Source organism: Aspergillus tubingensis, assembly GCF_013340325.1.
Source record: "Aspergillus tubingensis WU-2223L DNA, scaffold_8, whole genome shotgun sequence".
NCBI classification, from domain to species: Eukaryota; Fungi; Ascomycota; class Eurotiomycetes; order Eurotiales; family Aspergillaceae; genus Aspergillus; species Aspergillus tubingensis.
In genome coordinates, this window is record NW_023336282.1 from 1,956,132 (window position 1) to 1,971,835 (window position 15,704).

Here is a 15,704-nt window from a genome sequence, read left to right on the forward strand (position 1 = left end):
CACCAAAGACATCCTCCTTACCAGATGAAGCAGCCACAGATATCACGGAAAGATCGTTGAGTGGCAATACACCGACTGAAAGGGACGGATCTAGATCCGATACTCTGAAACACGAAGAGATTCAACCAGATATAGAGAAGAATGCTGGCGTTGATCCAAGCCGACCGCACAGAAATGCTTGGATGAAGCAAAGAGGATGGGGATCCTACTTTTCTTTCGGGCGCGCATAAAACCATCTCACAGCCACATCACTTGGTTCAACTCGGATATTTCGAGCGATCCAGTCAAGAGACATTTAATGGAGCAGCTCAGCGTGATGGCTTTCTTTCCAGTTATTGTATTTTTTCATATTCTTTCTTGTCGTGCCATCATCCCCCCACCCCCCACCCCTTGATGTACCTTTGGAGAATACCCCGCACTCAGTAAATGTGAAAGTGACTCCTATATGGGGTAGAAGCATCAGGATCGAGGAATGATGAGAATGACCACACCGATAATCACACTTTCTGTCTGTAGGGGAGCGTCGATGCCATGGAAAGCCTTGCCCAAACAATGTTGAGTGGAGACGCCCCGCGGTGTGCTGCAGTGGATCATCCAATCAGTCGCGCCAATTCCATGCTTCGTGGATGACGGCAAGTCTTTCCGTCTGGAGTGAGCAACTCCACCCGTCTTGGTTCTACACAACTGTCTATCGGTGCATGAATCTCTCTCCGCTCCATTGCATAAACAACGCAGAAACCCAATTACTGCCCACCTACAGAGGGGGAAATATGGACTTGAGGTTTGAAGAAGGAAATTTTCCCCATCAGCCTTGCTGGACCCAGTACAATGTACTCTGAAGCCTCCAGAACATATAAGGCCTCTGGATCTCGCCCAGCAGGTTTCATTTCATTCCAATCAACGAGAAATCTTGTGAACAATTCTTATATTGAATTATCAAAATCAATCTCACTCTTCTTCTTTATTTACACACAGAATTTCATCTCACAATGCCTATTCAAAAGCTAAAAGTTGGTATGGCTGGTCTGGGCCGGATAGGCAAGGTCCATGTCCATAACTTCCTTCACCAAACCCCACGGGCCGAAGTTGTCGCAGCCTTCTCCCCCGACCCAGCTGAGATCACATGGGGAAGACAGCATCTGGAGCCGTATGGAGTTACATTATATGACAACTACGACAAGATGCTGGAGCACCCCGGCTTGCAAGCAGTCGTCATCGGGACGGCAACCTCGGTACATGCCGAGGAGACAATGAAAGCTATCGATCGGGACCTGCATGTCCTTTGTGAGAAGCCATTGTCAATTGATGTGGAAGTGGTATGTCTCAAATATCTAATAAAATTGGACCCCAGCTGTAGTTTCTCCTCCCACCCTTGCATGTGGCTAACTCCTTGGTAGTGCAGAGCAGTTGCGCAAAAGGCCAAGACTAAGCCACACTTGAAGGTGATGTGTGGCTTTTCTCGGAGATTCGATGACTCCTATCGCGAGGTCTACGATAAGATCAGCCAGGGCATGATCGGGCGTCCCTCCATCGTGAGAAGCCAGACCTGTGACAAGTACGACCCCTCGGGGTTCTATGTGGCTTACGCTGCGTGGTCGGGTGGTGTGTTTGTGGACATGTCTGTGCATGACATTGACTTGACATTATGGTTTATGGGAGAGGACTCGGTCCCCAAGAGTATCTCCGCCCATGGCATCACGGCTGTCCAGCCGGAGTTGAAGAAGTACAAGGACTACGACAACGCCGTCGGAATTGTTGAGTTCCACAATGGCAAGATCGCCTACTACTACTGCTCTCGAATGATGCCCCACGGACAAGAAGATACGACGGAGGTTATTGGCACCGAGGGGAAGCTGTCTGTCAACATCAACCCACAACGCAACTTCGTCAACTACTACCACAATGGAGGCATCACTCGCGAGGTCCCCGCGAATTTCCACGGGCGCTTCGGAGGTGCTTTCGTGAACGAGGCGAATGAGTTCACTGCCTCTTGCTTGGATAACAAGCCACTACCTCTTAAGTTGTCCAACGCAGTCAAGGCTGTTGAGATTGGCGCATACCTTCAGGAGGCGTTGGTGACAGGGAAGCAGATCCACTTCGATGAGATCGGTAGAAGGATTGAGAAGTCTCAGTTGTAGGATGGATGGACTGAATATTCAATCTGCTGCAAGCTTTGACTTTTACTTATATTGTTCGAATTTTAAAAAATATCTAAGGTGTTCAGAATACCTCGTACTGCTTCCTCACTCTGTATTGTACGTAGATTAGGTCAATTAAGCTGGGGAAAATGGCACTATTCCAAAAACGGCATCCCCGCATTCCGGGCCTTTTAACCAGGGAGATCATCGAATCATCGACTCATGACAACCAGTCCGTCCCAGCGCTTCCATGGTAATTAGTCTGCAACGCGACCAACATGATGTTTATCACCGATGGTGTGACTGGCTCCACTGCGTCGTCAAAAGGTCCCAGGGGACGAGCGGGTTCCTGAGCGCGTCTGGCCAGGCTGCCACGCCAGCTCAAGCTCCAATGACGAAATGCACGGCTGACGACGCCCACGATCGACGAGAGAGCTCCATCCAGCCAGCCAGGGGTGCCTTTTCTCCCCATTGAACTTCAGCGCTGAACTCCGCTCCAACCCCACTCTCCGTTTCACTTCATCATCTTCTTCATCATCATCCCATTGCTGTCTTCCATGCTGGCGGACAGTAAACTCCCCATTATATTTGACTACCTCCACGGCTGGATCTCCGGGACGTAGTTAGTTCAACATGTATCTAGACTTCACCAAGAGCCTCGGTATTGGCTCGCTCACTACCATGCTTCTCTCCGCATTCTCCCCACGAGAGCGTGCGCTCGTTGATCATCAGCCAGCGCTGCCTCCTTCCTATCCGCTGGCCGTCCGAAGTCCCTATCTCTCGACATGGATGCCCAGCGATCAGGTTCAGAAATTGCCGTATGCGGAGCCCCAGTTCTGGGCGGGACAGAGTCTCACCTGGTCGGTTATGGCTCGCGTCGATGGCCAGGCGTACAGTTTGATGAGCGTCAAGAATCCGGGCGAGAACATTCGTCCTGCTATCGTTCGAAGCGCCGAGTATACTGCGACCCATTCAGTGTTTACTCTTTCCGCTGGTTCGGTGGTTTTCACTTTGGACTTTTTCTCGCCCATATCGCCCTCAAACTATCTGCGACAGTCCCTTCCTTTCAGTAAGATATCGTGACTTCAGCTGGGCTTATCGTATCTCAGTAAACTGACCGTTTGGTGGGAAAGGCTACTTGACTGTTTCTGTATCGGAGGGGTCCTCCAAGAGCGTTCAGATCTACTCTAGTATTGACGGAAGATGGACGGGCAAGCCACAACAAACCACACGTGGTTTCCGCGAAACAGGTTCCACGGCCGTCTTTTCCTTGGGGTTGAAGAACGGCGTCCCTTACTCTGAAGTAGATGACATGGCCACTTGGGGCGAGGCGATATTCGCCTCTCGTCCTACTTCCAGGTCCAAACTCTCCTTCTCATCCGGTAAACGTGGTGATGTGCGTTCTCAGTTTGTCAGTACCGGGAGGCTAGTCGACAACCGCCAGTCATGGGCTCCAGGAGGGATTGTGGCCCTTTCACACGACTTAGGAAGGGTTGACAATGGAGCATCGGTGACATTTGCCGTTGGACATGTGCGCGAAGAGTCCATTAATTACCTGGGCAAGCCATACACCGGTTATTACCGATCGCAGTACCCGGATAGCCACGACGCGGTCTCTTACTTCCTTGACGACTATGACGACGCTCTGCAGGAGTCCCGGGTGCTGGATACGGAGATGGCCAAGCAAGCCAAAGCAGCGGCTGGCCAGAAGTACGCCGATATTGTCACACTGTCGGCTCGCCAGGCGTACGGAGGGATAGAGGTGACCATTCCTAATGACACTCTTGACACCACCGATGTTCTGGCATTCATCAAGGAGCTTTCCAGCAATGGCAACCTCAACACAGTGGACGTTATCATGCCTGCCTTCCCGATCTACTACGTTCTGGACCCGGACTACATCCGACTTCTGTTGGAACCGATGATGAGGTACCTGGCTGCTGGCCGCTGGCAAAAGCCGTATGTGATTCACGACATGGGCAAGCATTATCCCAATGCCATCGGACATGACAATCAGAAGGCCGAGCCAATGCCAATCGAGGAATGTGGAAATCTAATGGTACTGATCCTGGCCTACGTGCGAGCAACGGGTGACACCGAATGGGCTGCCCAGTACACCGACCTCCTGAGGGGCTATGCGGACTACTTGGTCGATAATGGTGTTGATATCACCAAGCAGCTGTCTTCCAACGACGCGGCTGGCGCACTTGCCAATGAGACGAACCTTGCCATCAAGGCGGCCGTCGGTATCAAGGCATTCGGCGAACTGACGGGACTTTCCGAATACTCTGAAATCGGCGAAGCGCGCGCGGATCTGTTCTTCACCCAGGGCCGTGGAACAGACGGGAATAAGACACATTTCGTGCTGCAATACCCCGACAAGCCAGCCTCGTGGAAAATTCCATACAACCTCTACCCAGATGTACTGTTGGATCTTCAGACCTTCCCAAAAGCGGCATACGAAATGGGAAATACCTTCTTCAAGTCTGTTCGAGCCGAATATGGAGTTCCGTTAGATAACCGGCAAGACTGGGCCAAGTCGGACTGGAACATGTGGTTGGCAGGCACATTTGATGCCGACACTCGGTCTGAGTTTGTGGATGATCTCTGGAGTTTCATGACCAACGGAAAACACAACTGGCCGTTCTCCGATCGGTACGTTGCCACATCCGCCAAGGGACGGAGCCCTGGGGTACCTGTATTGTGCCGAGCTCGCCCAACAGTGGGCGGTCATTTCGCCTTGATGGCACTACAAGGACCCAAGTCTCTTCAGGCTGCTGTGTCGAGGCAGGTGTTGGGTGAAGGAGGCAACAAAGAAGGCAGTAACAGCCAGAAGATTCTTTTGAACCAAGGAGAAAATCTGTAGATTAGGCAGAGACTCTTTGTGTAGCGCAAGATCAATTGTGAATATAGTATATATGATGAGGTAGATTACAGGGAAATGGGTGATGTCGACCATCTCATGACTTACCTGCTGTGCCAGTGCTGTCAGGTACTTTCCTGTTTGGGCCCGACTTGAAGTGTGACTTGGGCATTGTGTAGATTGGGCGAGATCTAGATAGATCATCCCTGTGGTGAATGAAGGCTAAGGAAACACCCGACAAAGATTTTTCGAGTTACTCCGTAGATCTCAACTCATTCACCTATCGGTGTTACTTCTGGTCCCAATTAGTTACTGCTACTTTTTTCCTAGTGGTTGTGGGTGTTGTTGTTGTTGTTGTCCCTTGCGCCCGTTTGCTGGAAAGCTTGCCCCTGGGGCTTACATAAGCGGAGAGGCATCACTTCGGCTGGCAGCGACTCTGAGTCTCTCTTTCGCCGTGTTCCAAACCGCCTCGTCGTGCTTGCTTCCTTCTCCCCCCCAGTCGTCTTTCTTCGTCTTCTTCCTCTTCTCTCGCCCCGTCTCTTTTCCTTCTCCTTCTGCCTCATCATCAACTACTCTTGACCTTTTCTTTCTCGCTTTTCCGACCTCTACTTCCAGTCCCTACTCATGGCTTCTGTAAGTGCTCCCTCTCTGGTTTCTGCCCCCGTATAGCTAAGCTGTGATGTGATGGCTGTCCAACGTCATGCCCCCCTCTGAATCCGCGCGTTGGCGATCCTCCAACGCGCTCAGATAAGATCTTGCCCTTCCCCGTGCTGACCTCATGCTCTTTTTTCCTTGTCTAGCCCCGTCCTCCACACAACTTCGGTCCTCAAGGCTATCCCCTCCCCAACGGTGCTGTTCCTTCTGGTCCCGTCCCCGGCGCCGCCCCTCTCCTCCCCAACAATGGTCGAATCATTCAGAATGGTCCCGTCAGAGTGCTGTGCATTGCGGACGTGCGAGGTATGTGCTCCGGATCTAGCTCCGGTAACGATCCCGGATTGGTAGACCCGATTGAGCTGATTTGGGAAATCTGTTTTGCTTTTTCCTCGGCGCAGGTAATCTGAAGTCCTTGAATGAGTTGGCCAGGCAGGCCCGTGCAGACCATATCATCCACACTGGTGACTTCGGTTTCTACGATGACACTTCGCTCGAGCGCATTGCAGACAAGTCAGTGACCTTCCCCGTCCCCCGATTCGTGAAGCTGCTTTCAGCCGCTAGAGAGCTTTCATGCATGATAAACATGTGACCCGATCGAACTAACACCAATCTGCATCTCGACGATTAGGACTCTTAAGCACGTGGCCCAATACTCTCCCCTGCTCCCCGAGAATGTCAAGCGCACGATCGCCCAGACTCCTCCCCAGCAGTCGATCAAGCAACGATTCACCCCCGATCAGCTACCCCTCTCAGAGCTTCCCATGCTGCTCGACAAGCGGCTCACCCTCGATGTTCCTGTCTACACTGTCTGGGGTGCCTGCGAGGATGTTCGCGTGTTGGAGAAGTTCCGTTCGGGAGAGTACAAGGTTGACAAGCTGCACATCATCGATGAAGCCAACTCGCGGCTACTCGACATTGGCGGTGTGAAGCTCCGTCTCCTGGGTCTGGGAGGAGCTGTGGTTATGCACAAGCTGTTCGACAATGGCGAGGGCAAAACTACTATTGCTGGTGGTCAAGGCACCATGTGGACAACCCTGCTGCAAATGGGAGAGCTGATTGACACAGCAAACCGTGTATACGACCCCTCAGAGACCCGGATCTTCGTCACGCACGCGTCGCCGGCTCGTGAGGGCATGCTGAACCAGCTGTCGGTCACGCTCAAGGCTGATTTCTCCGTCTCCGCTGGCTTGCACTTCCGTTACGGCTCGTCCTACAACGAATTCTCCGTCAACCCCTCCCTCGACCACTACCGGGGCAAGCTCGCCGCTTCCAAGGCTTCCTTCAATGATGTGTGGGAGACTGTCCGCGGCGAGGTTGAGGCCGCCATTTCGCAGAACGAGGCTCAGAAGACTTTGCTCGACAATGCCCTGGAGGTGGTCACCAAGATGCCTACCGTTGCCAACGGTGGCAACCCGTTCGGTGGACCTGCTGCTCCCGGCAACGCAGCTGGCCAGGTCGACGAAAGCGCCTTCAAGAACATGTGGAACTTCAACTTGGCGGACGCAGCATTCGGCTTCTTGGTGCTTGAGATCGAGTCGGGCCGCATCGCTACCGAAATGCGCGCTCAAGGATTCAACTTTGCCCACCGTACTGGCAAGCCCCAGCCCGCTGGCCCAGCCCAGCCCGCTCCCGTCCCCGCTGGCGCCCCCGCTGGAATTGCCTCGCCTCGCGTTCCCGGAGCTGCTCCCCAATTCGGTCAGGCCCAACCTGTTCCCGCCCGCACGGGTCCCCTTCCCCAACAGCAGGCCCCGGCTCAGGCCAAGGCTCCCGCCGCCGCTCCCGCTCGTACATCCCCCGTTCCCGTGATCCCTAAGCCTGCTACGCCGCAGCCTGCCGCCGCCCCTGCTGCGCAGCCCGCCGTGACGTCCCCGGAGAGAACCACGACTGCCGAGGCCAATGGTACCGCTCAGCCTGAGAAGCCCTCCGAATCTCCGCTGCCCAAGATTGAGAAGAAGCAGAGCAACGGCCTCTTCGTCTCGAACGTTGAGAATGAACAAGCTGTGCGTGATCTCTTCCCCGAGGAAGACAAGGCCAAGATCACAAAGATTGAGAAATGGGGCAAATACAACAACCATGTCGTCCACTTCGCGACTGTCGAGGAGGCCAAGGCTGCTCTCGATCGCCAGCCTGCCGAGCACAAGAAGCCTACCCCTGCCGGTCAGCCCCGTAAGCCCAACATCAAGTTCTTCGAAGACCGGGGCAGCCACCGCGGCAATGCCGGTACATGGCAGAGCAGCAACCGTGGTGCCAACGCCCCCCAGCGCGGGTACCAGAGCGGAGGTGCCAGTGACAGCGAGACTAACCGCGGACGTGGATTCCGTGGCCGAGGTGGTGCTGGCCGCGGCGACCGGGGCGGACGTGGCGGACGTGGCGGTCGCGGTGGGTTCAACAAGGGAGGTGCTCCGACTTCAGACTCGGGACCAGGCGACAAGCCCGCTGCAACTGGAGGCGACGCTTGATATGTGTGATTGCGCCTGATTCCCCGTTCTGATTTCATGTCCCCCTTTGTTTCTCCAATTCCCCCATTCTATCTTTCTTTCCGAAAGTGTTATTTTCTACCCTCAGCCATCTCTTCTTCCTGTCCAATGTTTTCATTAATCTCACGCTTTTCGATCGGTATTTTAATTTTCTATTGTTGTGATACTTGCTAAATGACGTCTTTTCCTCTTTTCACCTTGTTCTTGTCCTTTTTCAGCGAGATGTGCGTCAAACTTGTTTTCCCATTCATCTTCCTCTTTCCTAGTAGACACTTCGCGCTGGCGACGGGATGAATCGGTTACTTTAACTGCTCAATTCCATTTCCCACTCGGATCTTTAGGACCCCAGGAGTCGTTGGTGCGGATCCGAAGGCAGAAGCAGAGGCGGAGACAGAGAGACACAAGCGGAGTTGCAAGCAGAAGCAAGCGGAGGAGGAGAGGTGGGTTGTGTATGTGTGCTATCGAACTTGGTATGATATTATGGTCTTTGATTTTGTTGGGTGGGTGGCCGCGGGAAACGGGAATACAAAAAGCGAAGGGATATTTTATCTGAGGTTACTTTGCGAAAAACGAAAAAAAGAAGAAACAAAACCACAAAACGGCCAACGGCGAGGATTCTTTTGTATTCTATATTCTCCTGGAACGGACCAATATCGATACCCTTGTAACTTCATGCGGTTTGTCTACTACATACTGACTTAGTAGCGTTCTATCATCTGGTAATATCCTACAAGTACTAGCGATAGTAGACTCAGGTTGGTTCGGTAGTAGGTAGTACCGTACAGCTATCGCCAAGGGTATTCTGGACAACATGACTTATAATCCTGGTAGTACGAGGTTATTCTCAATTTCGTGACCATAACCTGGCAACTGTGAACTATATCGTAAAGATTATCGATACTAATTACTATATAGTACTCTAGTCATAAAGTAGGCTAGTAGTAGTACTACGAACTTATGAATGGGGTGAGTGAGTACTGCCAGGATATATATTCCGGGCGGGTGCGGCGGTCAGGCACCACATACATACATACATACTAAAGACGGTCTTGAAAGGGACACTACAACCGATTGAACTCTAAGCAGTACTAGTACTAGTACTTACTACCATGACTGTAATAGCAACAAATGGATAGTTGAAGGATCAATGAGGGCATCAATTACTCGTATGTAGGAGTACCGGAGAAGAGAGAACTGGCGTCTTATTACTTCATGGCTATACAGAGATACTACCTCACCCAGAGACATACGCCGATTACGCCCAAATAGACATGAACAACCCTTTCGCATATTTCCAAGGGTAGGTAGGTAGGTAGACAGATAGATTGAAAAAGCAATATATCACTCGAAATCCCTCAGCCACCCAGCTTTTTTGAGTACATGTGGTGTGGTGGGCTGAAAGATCAAGGAACCAGCGGTGCATATACATAGGAACAAGCACGCAAACCCAAGTGGTAAGATGAAATGAACGAGAGAATACTCCAACGGTGATGGTGTACAGTCTGCCAACCCGAAGCTTCCTATATTGCATTAAAATTTTCCTGTGCAAACCACGCCTCCTGTTCGCCTGCAGTGGTCTTCGTGAAAGAAAGAAGAAGAAGATAGTAGAGAAAGTACAGTCATAAAAGTAGATGGAGAAATGTAATATGTGTTGGGGAGGTTATTGCCTTGCTCCAAAAGTCTTTCCATGAAAAATTGTCCAATCGAAGATTGCGGTAAATAACCTGGAGTACTCCGTGGATTTTCACTTTGGGTTCGTGTGAAAAACCTCCCATATCCAATATTCCCTTTTGTCGTAACGGCGTCAACAACAGCTTTGCATTACATGTATGGGTATCTGAATCGCAGAATGATGGCAACGAGGGCAGTATGCGGCGGGCAGCGCAGGTGCGAACTAACTTATTGTTTCCCCTCGCTTGACTATTTCGCCCGCCCCATGATGTCGTCAACATCTTGCTGGTTGACGACCACACCGCCCTCCGAACACCGCGCCTTCATGCGTAGTTCGGAGCAAAGATGATCGACATCGAGCTCTCCGTTGCGGAATCTCTCCATGGATTGCAGACGATCCCTTGAAAAAGAAAATGTTAGTACAAATGTAATTATTGGGGGGTCCAACAGGATAAGCATACCATATCTTCGTGCAACTCAGCATCTGAGACTTATCTTCTCCAGGCACAACCTCTTCATCCAACTTGCTGTCGATCTCTGCGATCAAGTCTTTCTTCGGCGGTTGTTGGGTGGCCGCTTCCGTGAGGTTGTGTGAAGGGCTTCCCAGATCGGGCAGGGGGAAGGCATCGTCAAAGAATGTTCCAAAGTCCTGAGACAGGATTGCATCCTGAGGCTCACGCCAGTCTCCGAAGAGAACGGGATCGAACTGGCCACCGTTCTGCTGAGCGAGCGTATCTAGACCCGCAACATCCTCGTGGGGAGCCTCCTGATTAGGGGTATTTGATGCGCTTTGGCTGTTATGCCGGACGGCTGGAATGGGGTTATTGATATTGCCACATGCCATGCCAAGTTGCGCGCAGAAGGATTCCTCACCATCGATGGTGGTATAAGTGCAGCCATCATGAGCACCGTGGTGGTGATGAGCCTTAGTAGCAGGAGAATTAATAGTGGGTTCTGGGGATGTGCCGTTGGACGAAAGACTCTGGCTCTGGTGGGAATCGGACGAGGAGGATGGCGAGTCAGTTGTTGAGGAATCATGCGTAGAGGTGGATTGAGCCGTGCCGTTGTATAAGGACACCTTCGGAGTGGACTTCCTCGTGGACGCAGGAGTGGAACCCTGGTGGGACACGGAGCTGGGAGTCCTGCCCGCGGGCGCACCGTTGGACTGAGCACTGCTCAGAGAGTTACGGCTCACAACACCGGGCACACGGGAGTCATTACGCGACGTTGCTGTTGATGGCTCTCCTTTAGCACTCTGCTGCGCCTTGGACAATTGGCCGTTATTGAAAATGTGGGAGCCCGGAAGATCCCCGAATTTGGGGAAGTCAAACATGAAATCATTGTTCTGAAGGCCATACGATCCCTTGTTGGGATAGGCTCCGGGGATGGCATTCATGGCAGAGACACCAGTTCCCGTGGTCAGCCAGGAGAGACGCTTGCGATACTCTTTCAATTCGACTTGCAGGCGGTCGATTTGAGCACGGAGCAACCCATTTTCCTGGTTCGCGTTGTCAGAAGCCTTCTGCAGCTCATCTACCTTCGTTTCCAGATCCTTCAAGTGTTTCTCCTTGCGTTCACGGAACGCTCGCTGCGCAGCCCGGTTCTGTGCCTTCCGCTTCTGCGAGTTTGTTAGTGTCACGGGACTCTCGGCGCCCACATCGCGATAACCGAGCATACGTACCGAGGTTGGCTCGGAAGTCAAGGGCTTCCTTCCTGGCTTCTTTGCCGCCTTTTCATCGCTTTCTCTTCGCTTCTTGCCAGAAGCTTCATTCTCATCCGCATCGCCATCGATGTCCTTCCTCTTCTCTCCCGGCTCGGGTTCCTCCGATTGCGGCAGGCTCTCGGGAAGATCACCAATCAAGTTCTCGGAGCCTTGAAAGTCAAAATCCAGTTCGGGGTTGAAGTCCAGGAAGGGACTTTCATCATCGCCATAACCCAGGCCACCCGAGTGAGGGTTAGAGGGGTCGAACGCAGGACTCATATTGTAACTACCTGTGGTTGCAGGGGTAGACTCGGGGTCTGACTTGGAAGCCGGGGGGTGGGAATTATTTTGCTGTTTTGCGGGCGGATTGTTGGAAGAGAGAGCAGCGAGGAGGAGATCTTGCTGATCTGGCGACAGGTAAAGACCGTGCTGATAGAGGGAATTGTAGTCGGCCATTGTATTCAGAATATCGCAGTCGATAGTGATGATTAGAGCGGGAAGGTGTTAAAACTGTGGGGAAGTGTCAAGTGTTGCTCAACAAAAGTGATCTCCAAGTAATAGTAGATTCGATGAAAAGCAGGCCGGGCTTCCCGCCCGTTCGTTGTATCGATAGGTGGCCCCCAGAGATGGGTCGAGGAGGAGGGGTTCCGGTACGATGACACCGGCAGAGACCAGAGGAGGGGCACAATATTTTTTTCGAAGACTGAAACGAACCACCTACAGCTGTCACGTCACCGTGAACTGCAAGTAGAGTTGTTGGGGGAAGCAATTTGAGGCTGGAAGTCTCTAGAAGGTGTTGGGGAGACGGGGTGTTGCGGGAGAAGTGAGATTCGGAAGACTGATGAAGTTGAGGATGACAATGCGTGAAGGAGAGGCGCAAGGCAGGCGAGACGCACAAGCCGCAGAGAGGTCTGTCTGACGAGCCAAAACGGGGCTAAGGAGAGGCAGACTAAAGACGAATCACAGGTCGTGAAAGAGGACGAGAGGGAGGGGAGAGGGGCTGGTAAGTGAAAGGGAAGATGGGAAGAGGAGGATGATGCAAGATGGATGAGAGGTAGGGGGATGCAGTAGGGCGAAAGAATGCGAGACCCGTCGTTAAGGGTCTAGCCGAATGGAACGAAATTGTGGCACCGGGTAGGGGGGAGAAGATTGGTTCTTGATGCGGGTTGGAAGAAAGGAAGAGGGGGGGGAGAGAGCGTGAGAAGAGGAGAAGGAAGAGGAGGCCGTGGATGGAACAAGACAAGCCTAGTAGTGAGTAGTACTAAGAGAGAGGCAGATGGAATGGAATCTTCGACTGAACTAGTAAGAGGGGGGCGATGGCCTCGAGGGGCGGTGGGTAGAATGGAAGATGATGATTGGTTACAGAACCCTGCAGAAGGCAAAAAGTGTAGCCTGAGGTGTTCTGCCGGTGCAAACCTCAGGCTGCAAGTGGGGAAGCCAGTGACTCCTGCTTAGAAATCCAACCCGAAAAGCCTCTGCGGTTTTTCTCTCTTCGCCCATTTGCTTCTCTACCACTTCGGCATTGCTTGGTTCCTTGGTTGGTCACCTCTTTACAATCATCAACCTGACGATGGATTTGACTCTCGCAGCACTCTTCAGCCTGAAACTGGTACGAGGCACTAGTATTTAGTCTCTGCCTTCTATCTAGCTAGTCTATCTACGCCATCGTTAGATAGGTAGATGTCTGCCCCCCTCCCTGGCAAAACCGGGACCATCCTTTGTCTGGACGATGCTACTCCGTACTAAACGAACCGATCGACTGTCTCACCCAAGAAAAGTGACTCATGGGGCGCCACTTTTCTCGGACGCGGACACGGGTTCTTTCCTTCGCCGTCACCTCACCGCCCCCCAGCTTCAGTGTTAAGACCAGACAGACCCTCCGACTTTCGGTGCTCATGCTGATGCCTATCACTCTGCGATTTCGGATGCCTCGGAAGGATTACTGTATTCCAAATAGTTGCCCGTCAACCGCATGGTTTCTCCATGAGAGCACTGTAGGCACTGTAGCAGCTAGGCATTATCTCGAGTGCACCTCGTAAGCCGGCGATAACCTAGATTATTTGGCCAGAGCTCCCCTACTCTCGGTCGAATGCATGGCCACCCCGACCGATCACAACCGGGGCAAGCGGTGTGAAACCCACTAAGGGATCTGGATCTCCGATGCTTAAGGTTTAGCCTATGGCGACGAGTAGTCTGCCACGGCTGACGAGTCCTAAGATTGGATGGCCATTGATCTCCCCGCCCTGTTTTGACTGCTGGACTGCCGCCGCCGCTGCCCCATCAGTATCAACTGTTGCTGTAGCCTGTAGCTTGTAGCATGTGGCATGTAGCCTGATAACGCGGGTTGGACGGACACCTGGCAGATCTCGGGCCAATTATCACCCCCATCGGTTGGCCTTTGTTCCGCAGCCGAATGACGTGAGGATCGACTGTGGAAGCGGACACCAACCAGGTGTTGACCCGTTGACCCGTAGCTTAGATAGTGGATGCGGGCGTGGCCTGAGATCGGAGCTTTTCTGGACTTCGGCGGCCTGTCTTTAATGTAACCGTGGGGAAGTCGAACCGGGACAAGATAGTGACCGGCCCAAGCCTGAAGTTGCAGGAATTTATTGCTACTTTGCCATAAACGTTAGCAACCCAGAACGTCCACTAGTGAGTTAGTGATGAATGGTACTTTGTAGCAGCAGGAGCGAGCGAACGCAGATAACGGATAAGTTAAACATGTGACTTGCGCCCATGCATCTGTGGCGGTGCGAATGCACGTGATAGTCACGAGCCGCAACGGGGCCCCCGCCACAGCCCAGTCTTATCCCCAAAGGCGACTTCTCTTATCTGCAAAACCTCAGATTTGCTCCAGCCCGACCGCCACTCCACCCCAACGACTGCCATCATCCTGCGCACTCGCCATTCTTTCATCCTTTGGTTTCCCGCAGGACTTAATTACCTTCTCTCTTTACTGCTTTTTAATAACACAGCAATGTCGGACGTCGCTGCCCTGGAGGCAGAAGTCAAGGAGTTCAAGCTCCAGGTACGCGCCTACATAGCCATCACCGTCCGTCCGTGACTAACCGTCACTCTCCCAGCTTGAAACCGTCCAATCGAGTTTGCAGGTAGACCCAGAAAACACGGAATTGCAGAGTCTCAAAACTGAGCTGGAAGAACTTATAAACCTCACCGAAACATCCATTGCCGAACTCAAACCTCCCGCGCCTCCCGTGTCTCAGCCGCCGGCGTCCGCGGCCAAGGACAACAGGGCCAAGGACTCTTACGCTTCTCAACCAACATACCGCAAACCGACGGTCGAACAAACGGATGAACCGTCAACTCAGACCTCGTTTTCCGTCAACGAGCACGTTCTCGCCCGGTGGGTGTCGGGCGACAACTCGTTTTACCCAGCGCGTATCACCTCCATCACCGGCTCTGCGAGCAACCCCGTGTATCTCGTCTCGTTCAAGTCCTATGGGACGGTGGAAAATCTAACCTCCAAAGACATCAGGCCCATCTCCGGCAATGACTCGCGAAAGCGCAAGGCTGATGCAAGCTCAGGCAATTCCTCATCACAATCTCCGGCGCCGCCGCCGCCCCACTCGAGCGTGATCTCCGCCGCCGCGGATATTAATCCCGCGTTGGCCAACCAGGCACGTAAGGAGCCGAGCAAGGTGAGCGATGGGCCGGCGCGCCCGGCCAAGGTGCCCCGGAAGGTGAAGGCTACGCGGGAGCTCGAGGCGGGCAAGATGAAGTGGAAGGATTTTGCCAGCAAGGGTAAATTGGGTCGCAAGGAGAGCATGTTCCGCACGGGCGATGGAGTAAATGCCCGAGGTGAGTGGACTCTTCCGTTAGACCACACGCGACTGGAGACTGACTGCAATAGTGGGCTTTACTGGCTCTGGCCAGCAGATGCGCAAAGACCCTGGACGTTCACGACACGTCTACCAGCAGGGCGAAGAGGAAGGCTACTAGCAGGACTAATGATGGATGGGCTTTACTCTGTTATTTTTCTGTCCCTACCGTGTGTCACATCGCTAACGGGCTATGGTGTCAGATCTAGTGAAGCGAGCCAGTCGTACATATTATAAAATTTTGATATCCAGACGCATCATCGTTAATGATGTGATGCGTCATTGTAGTAACTTATGTTCATGTCTACTTTTGGATCCCTGTTCTATTTGTAGCGTGCCGTCTAGCTGGAAACCCTGACG

The 15,704-nt window shown here is 52.7% G+C and overlaps 5 protein-coding genes across 5 annotated transcripts; 4 read left to right on the forward strand and 1 right to left on the reverse strand.

Annotated features, from left to right (window-relative positions):
• Positions 1-989: 989 nt before the first annotated feature.
• On the forward strand, positions 990-2,138 carry AtWU_07011 (putative NAD binding Rossmann fold oxidoreductase; the record flags this gene model as incomplete). The annotated part of the gene is made up of 2 exons (XM_035502120.1): positions 990-1,316; positions 1,398-2,138. 2 exons carry the CDS (start codon positions 990-992, stop codon positions 2,136-2,138), a joined length of 1,068 nt encoding a protein of 355 aa, XP_035358013.1.
• Positions 2,139-2,771: 633 nt separating this feature from the next.
• On the forward strand, positions 2,772-5,004 carry AtWU_07012 (putative glutaminase; the record flags this gene model as incomplete). The annotated part of the gene is made up of 2 exons (XM_035502121.1): positions 2,772-3,207; positions 3,272-5,004. 2 exons carry the CDS (start codon positions 2,772-2,774, stop codon positions 5,002-5,004), a joined length of 2,169 nt encoding a protein of 722 aa, XP_035358014.1.
• A 621-nt stretch (positions 5,005-5,625) lies between these two features.
• On the forward strand, positions 5,626-8,114 carry AtWU_07013 (uncharacterized protein; the record flags this gene model as incomplete). The annotated part of the gene is made up of 4 exons (XM_035502122.1): positions 5,626-5,634; positions 5,802-5,958; positions 6,054-6,165; positions 6,284-8,114. 4 exons carry the CDS (start codon positions 5,626-5,628, stop codon positions 8,112-8,114), a joined length of 2,109 nt encoding a protein of 702 aa, XP_035358015.1.
• Positions 8,115-10,052: 1,938 nt separating this feature from the next.
• Positions 10,053-11,961, reverse strand: yap1 (putative bZIP transcription factor AP-1/Yap1; the record flags this gene model as incomplete). Its single annotated transcript, XM_035502123.1, has 4 exons — positions 10,053-10,203; positions 10,265-10,613; positions 10,677-11,421; positions 11,485-11,961. 4 exons carry the CDS (start codon positions 11,959-11,961, stop codon positions 10,053-10,055), a joined length of 1,722 nt encoding a protein of 573 aa, XP_035358016.1.
• A 2,521-nt stretch (positions 11,962-14,482) lies between these two features.
• Positions 14,483-15,465, forward strand: AtWU_07015 (splicing factor spf30; the record flags this gene model as incomplete). The annotated part of the gene is made up of 3 exons (XM_035502124.1): positions 14,483-14,533; positions 14,589-15,324; positions 15,377-15,465. 3 exons carry the CDS (start codon positions 14,483-14,485, stop codon positions 15,463-15,465), a joined length of 876 nt encoding a protein of 291 aa, XP_035358017.1.
• Between the last annotated feature and the right edge of the window lie 239 nt (positions 15,466-15,704).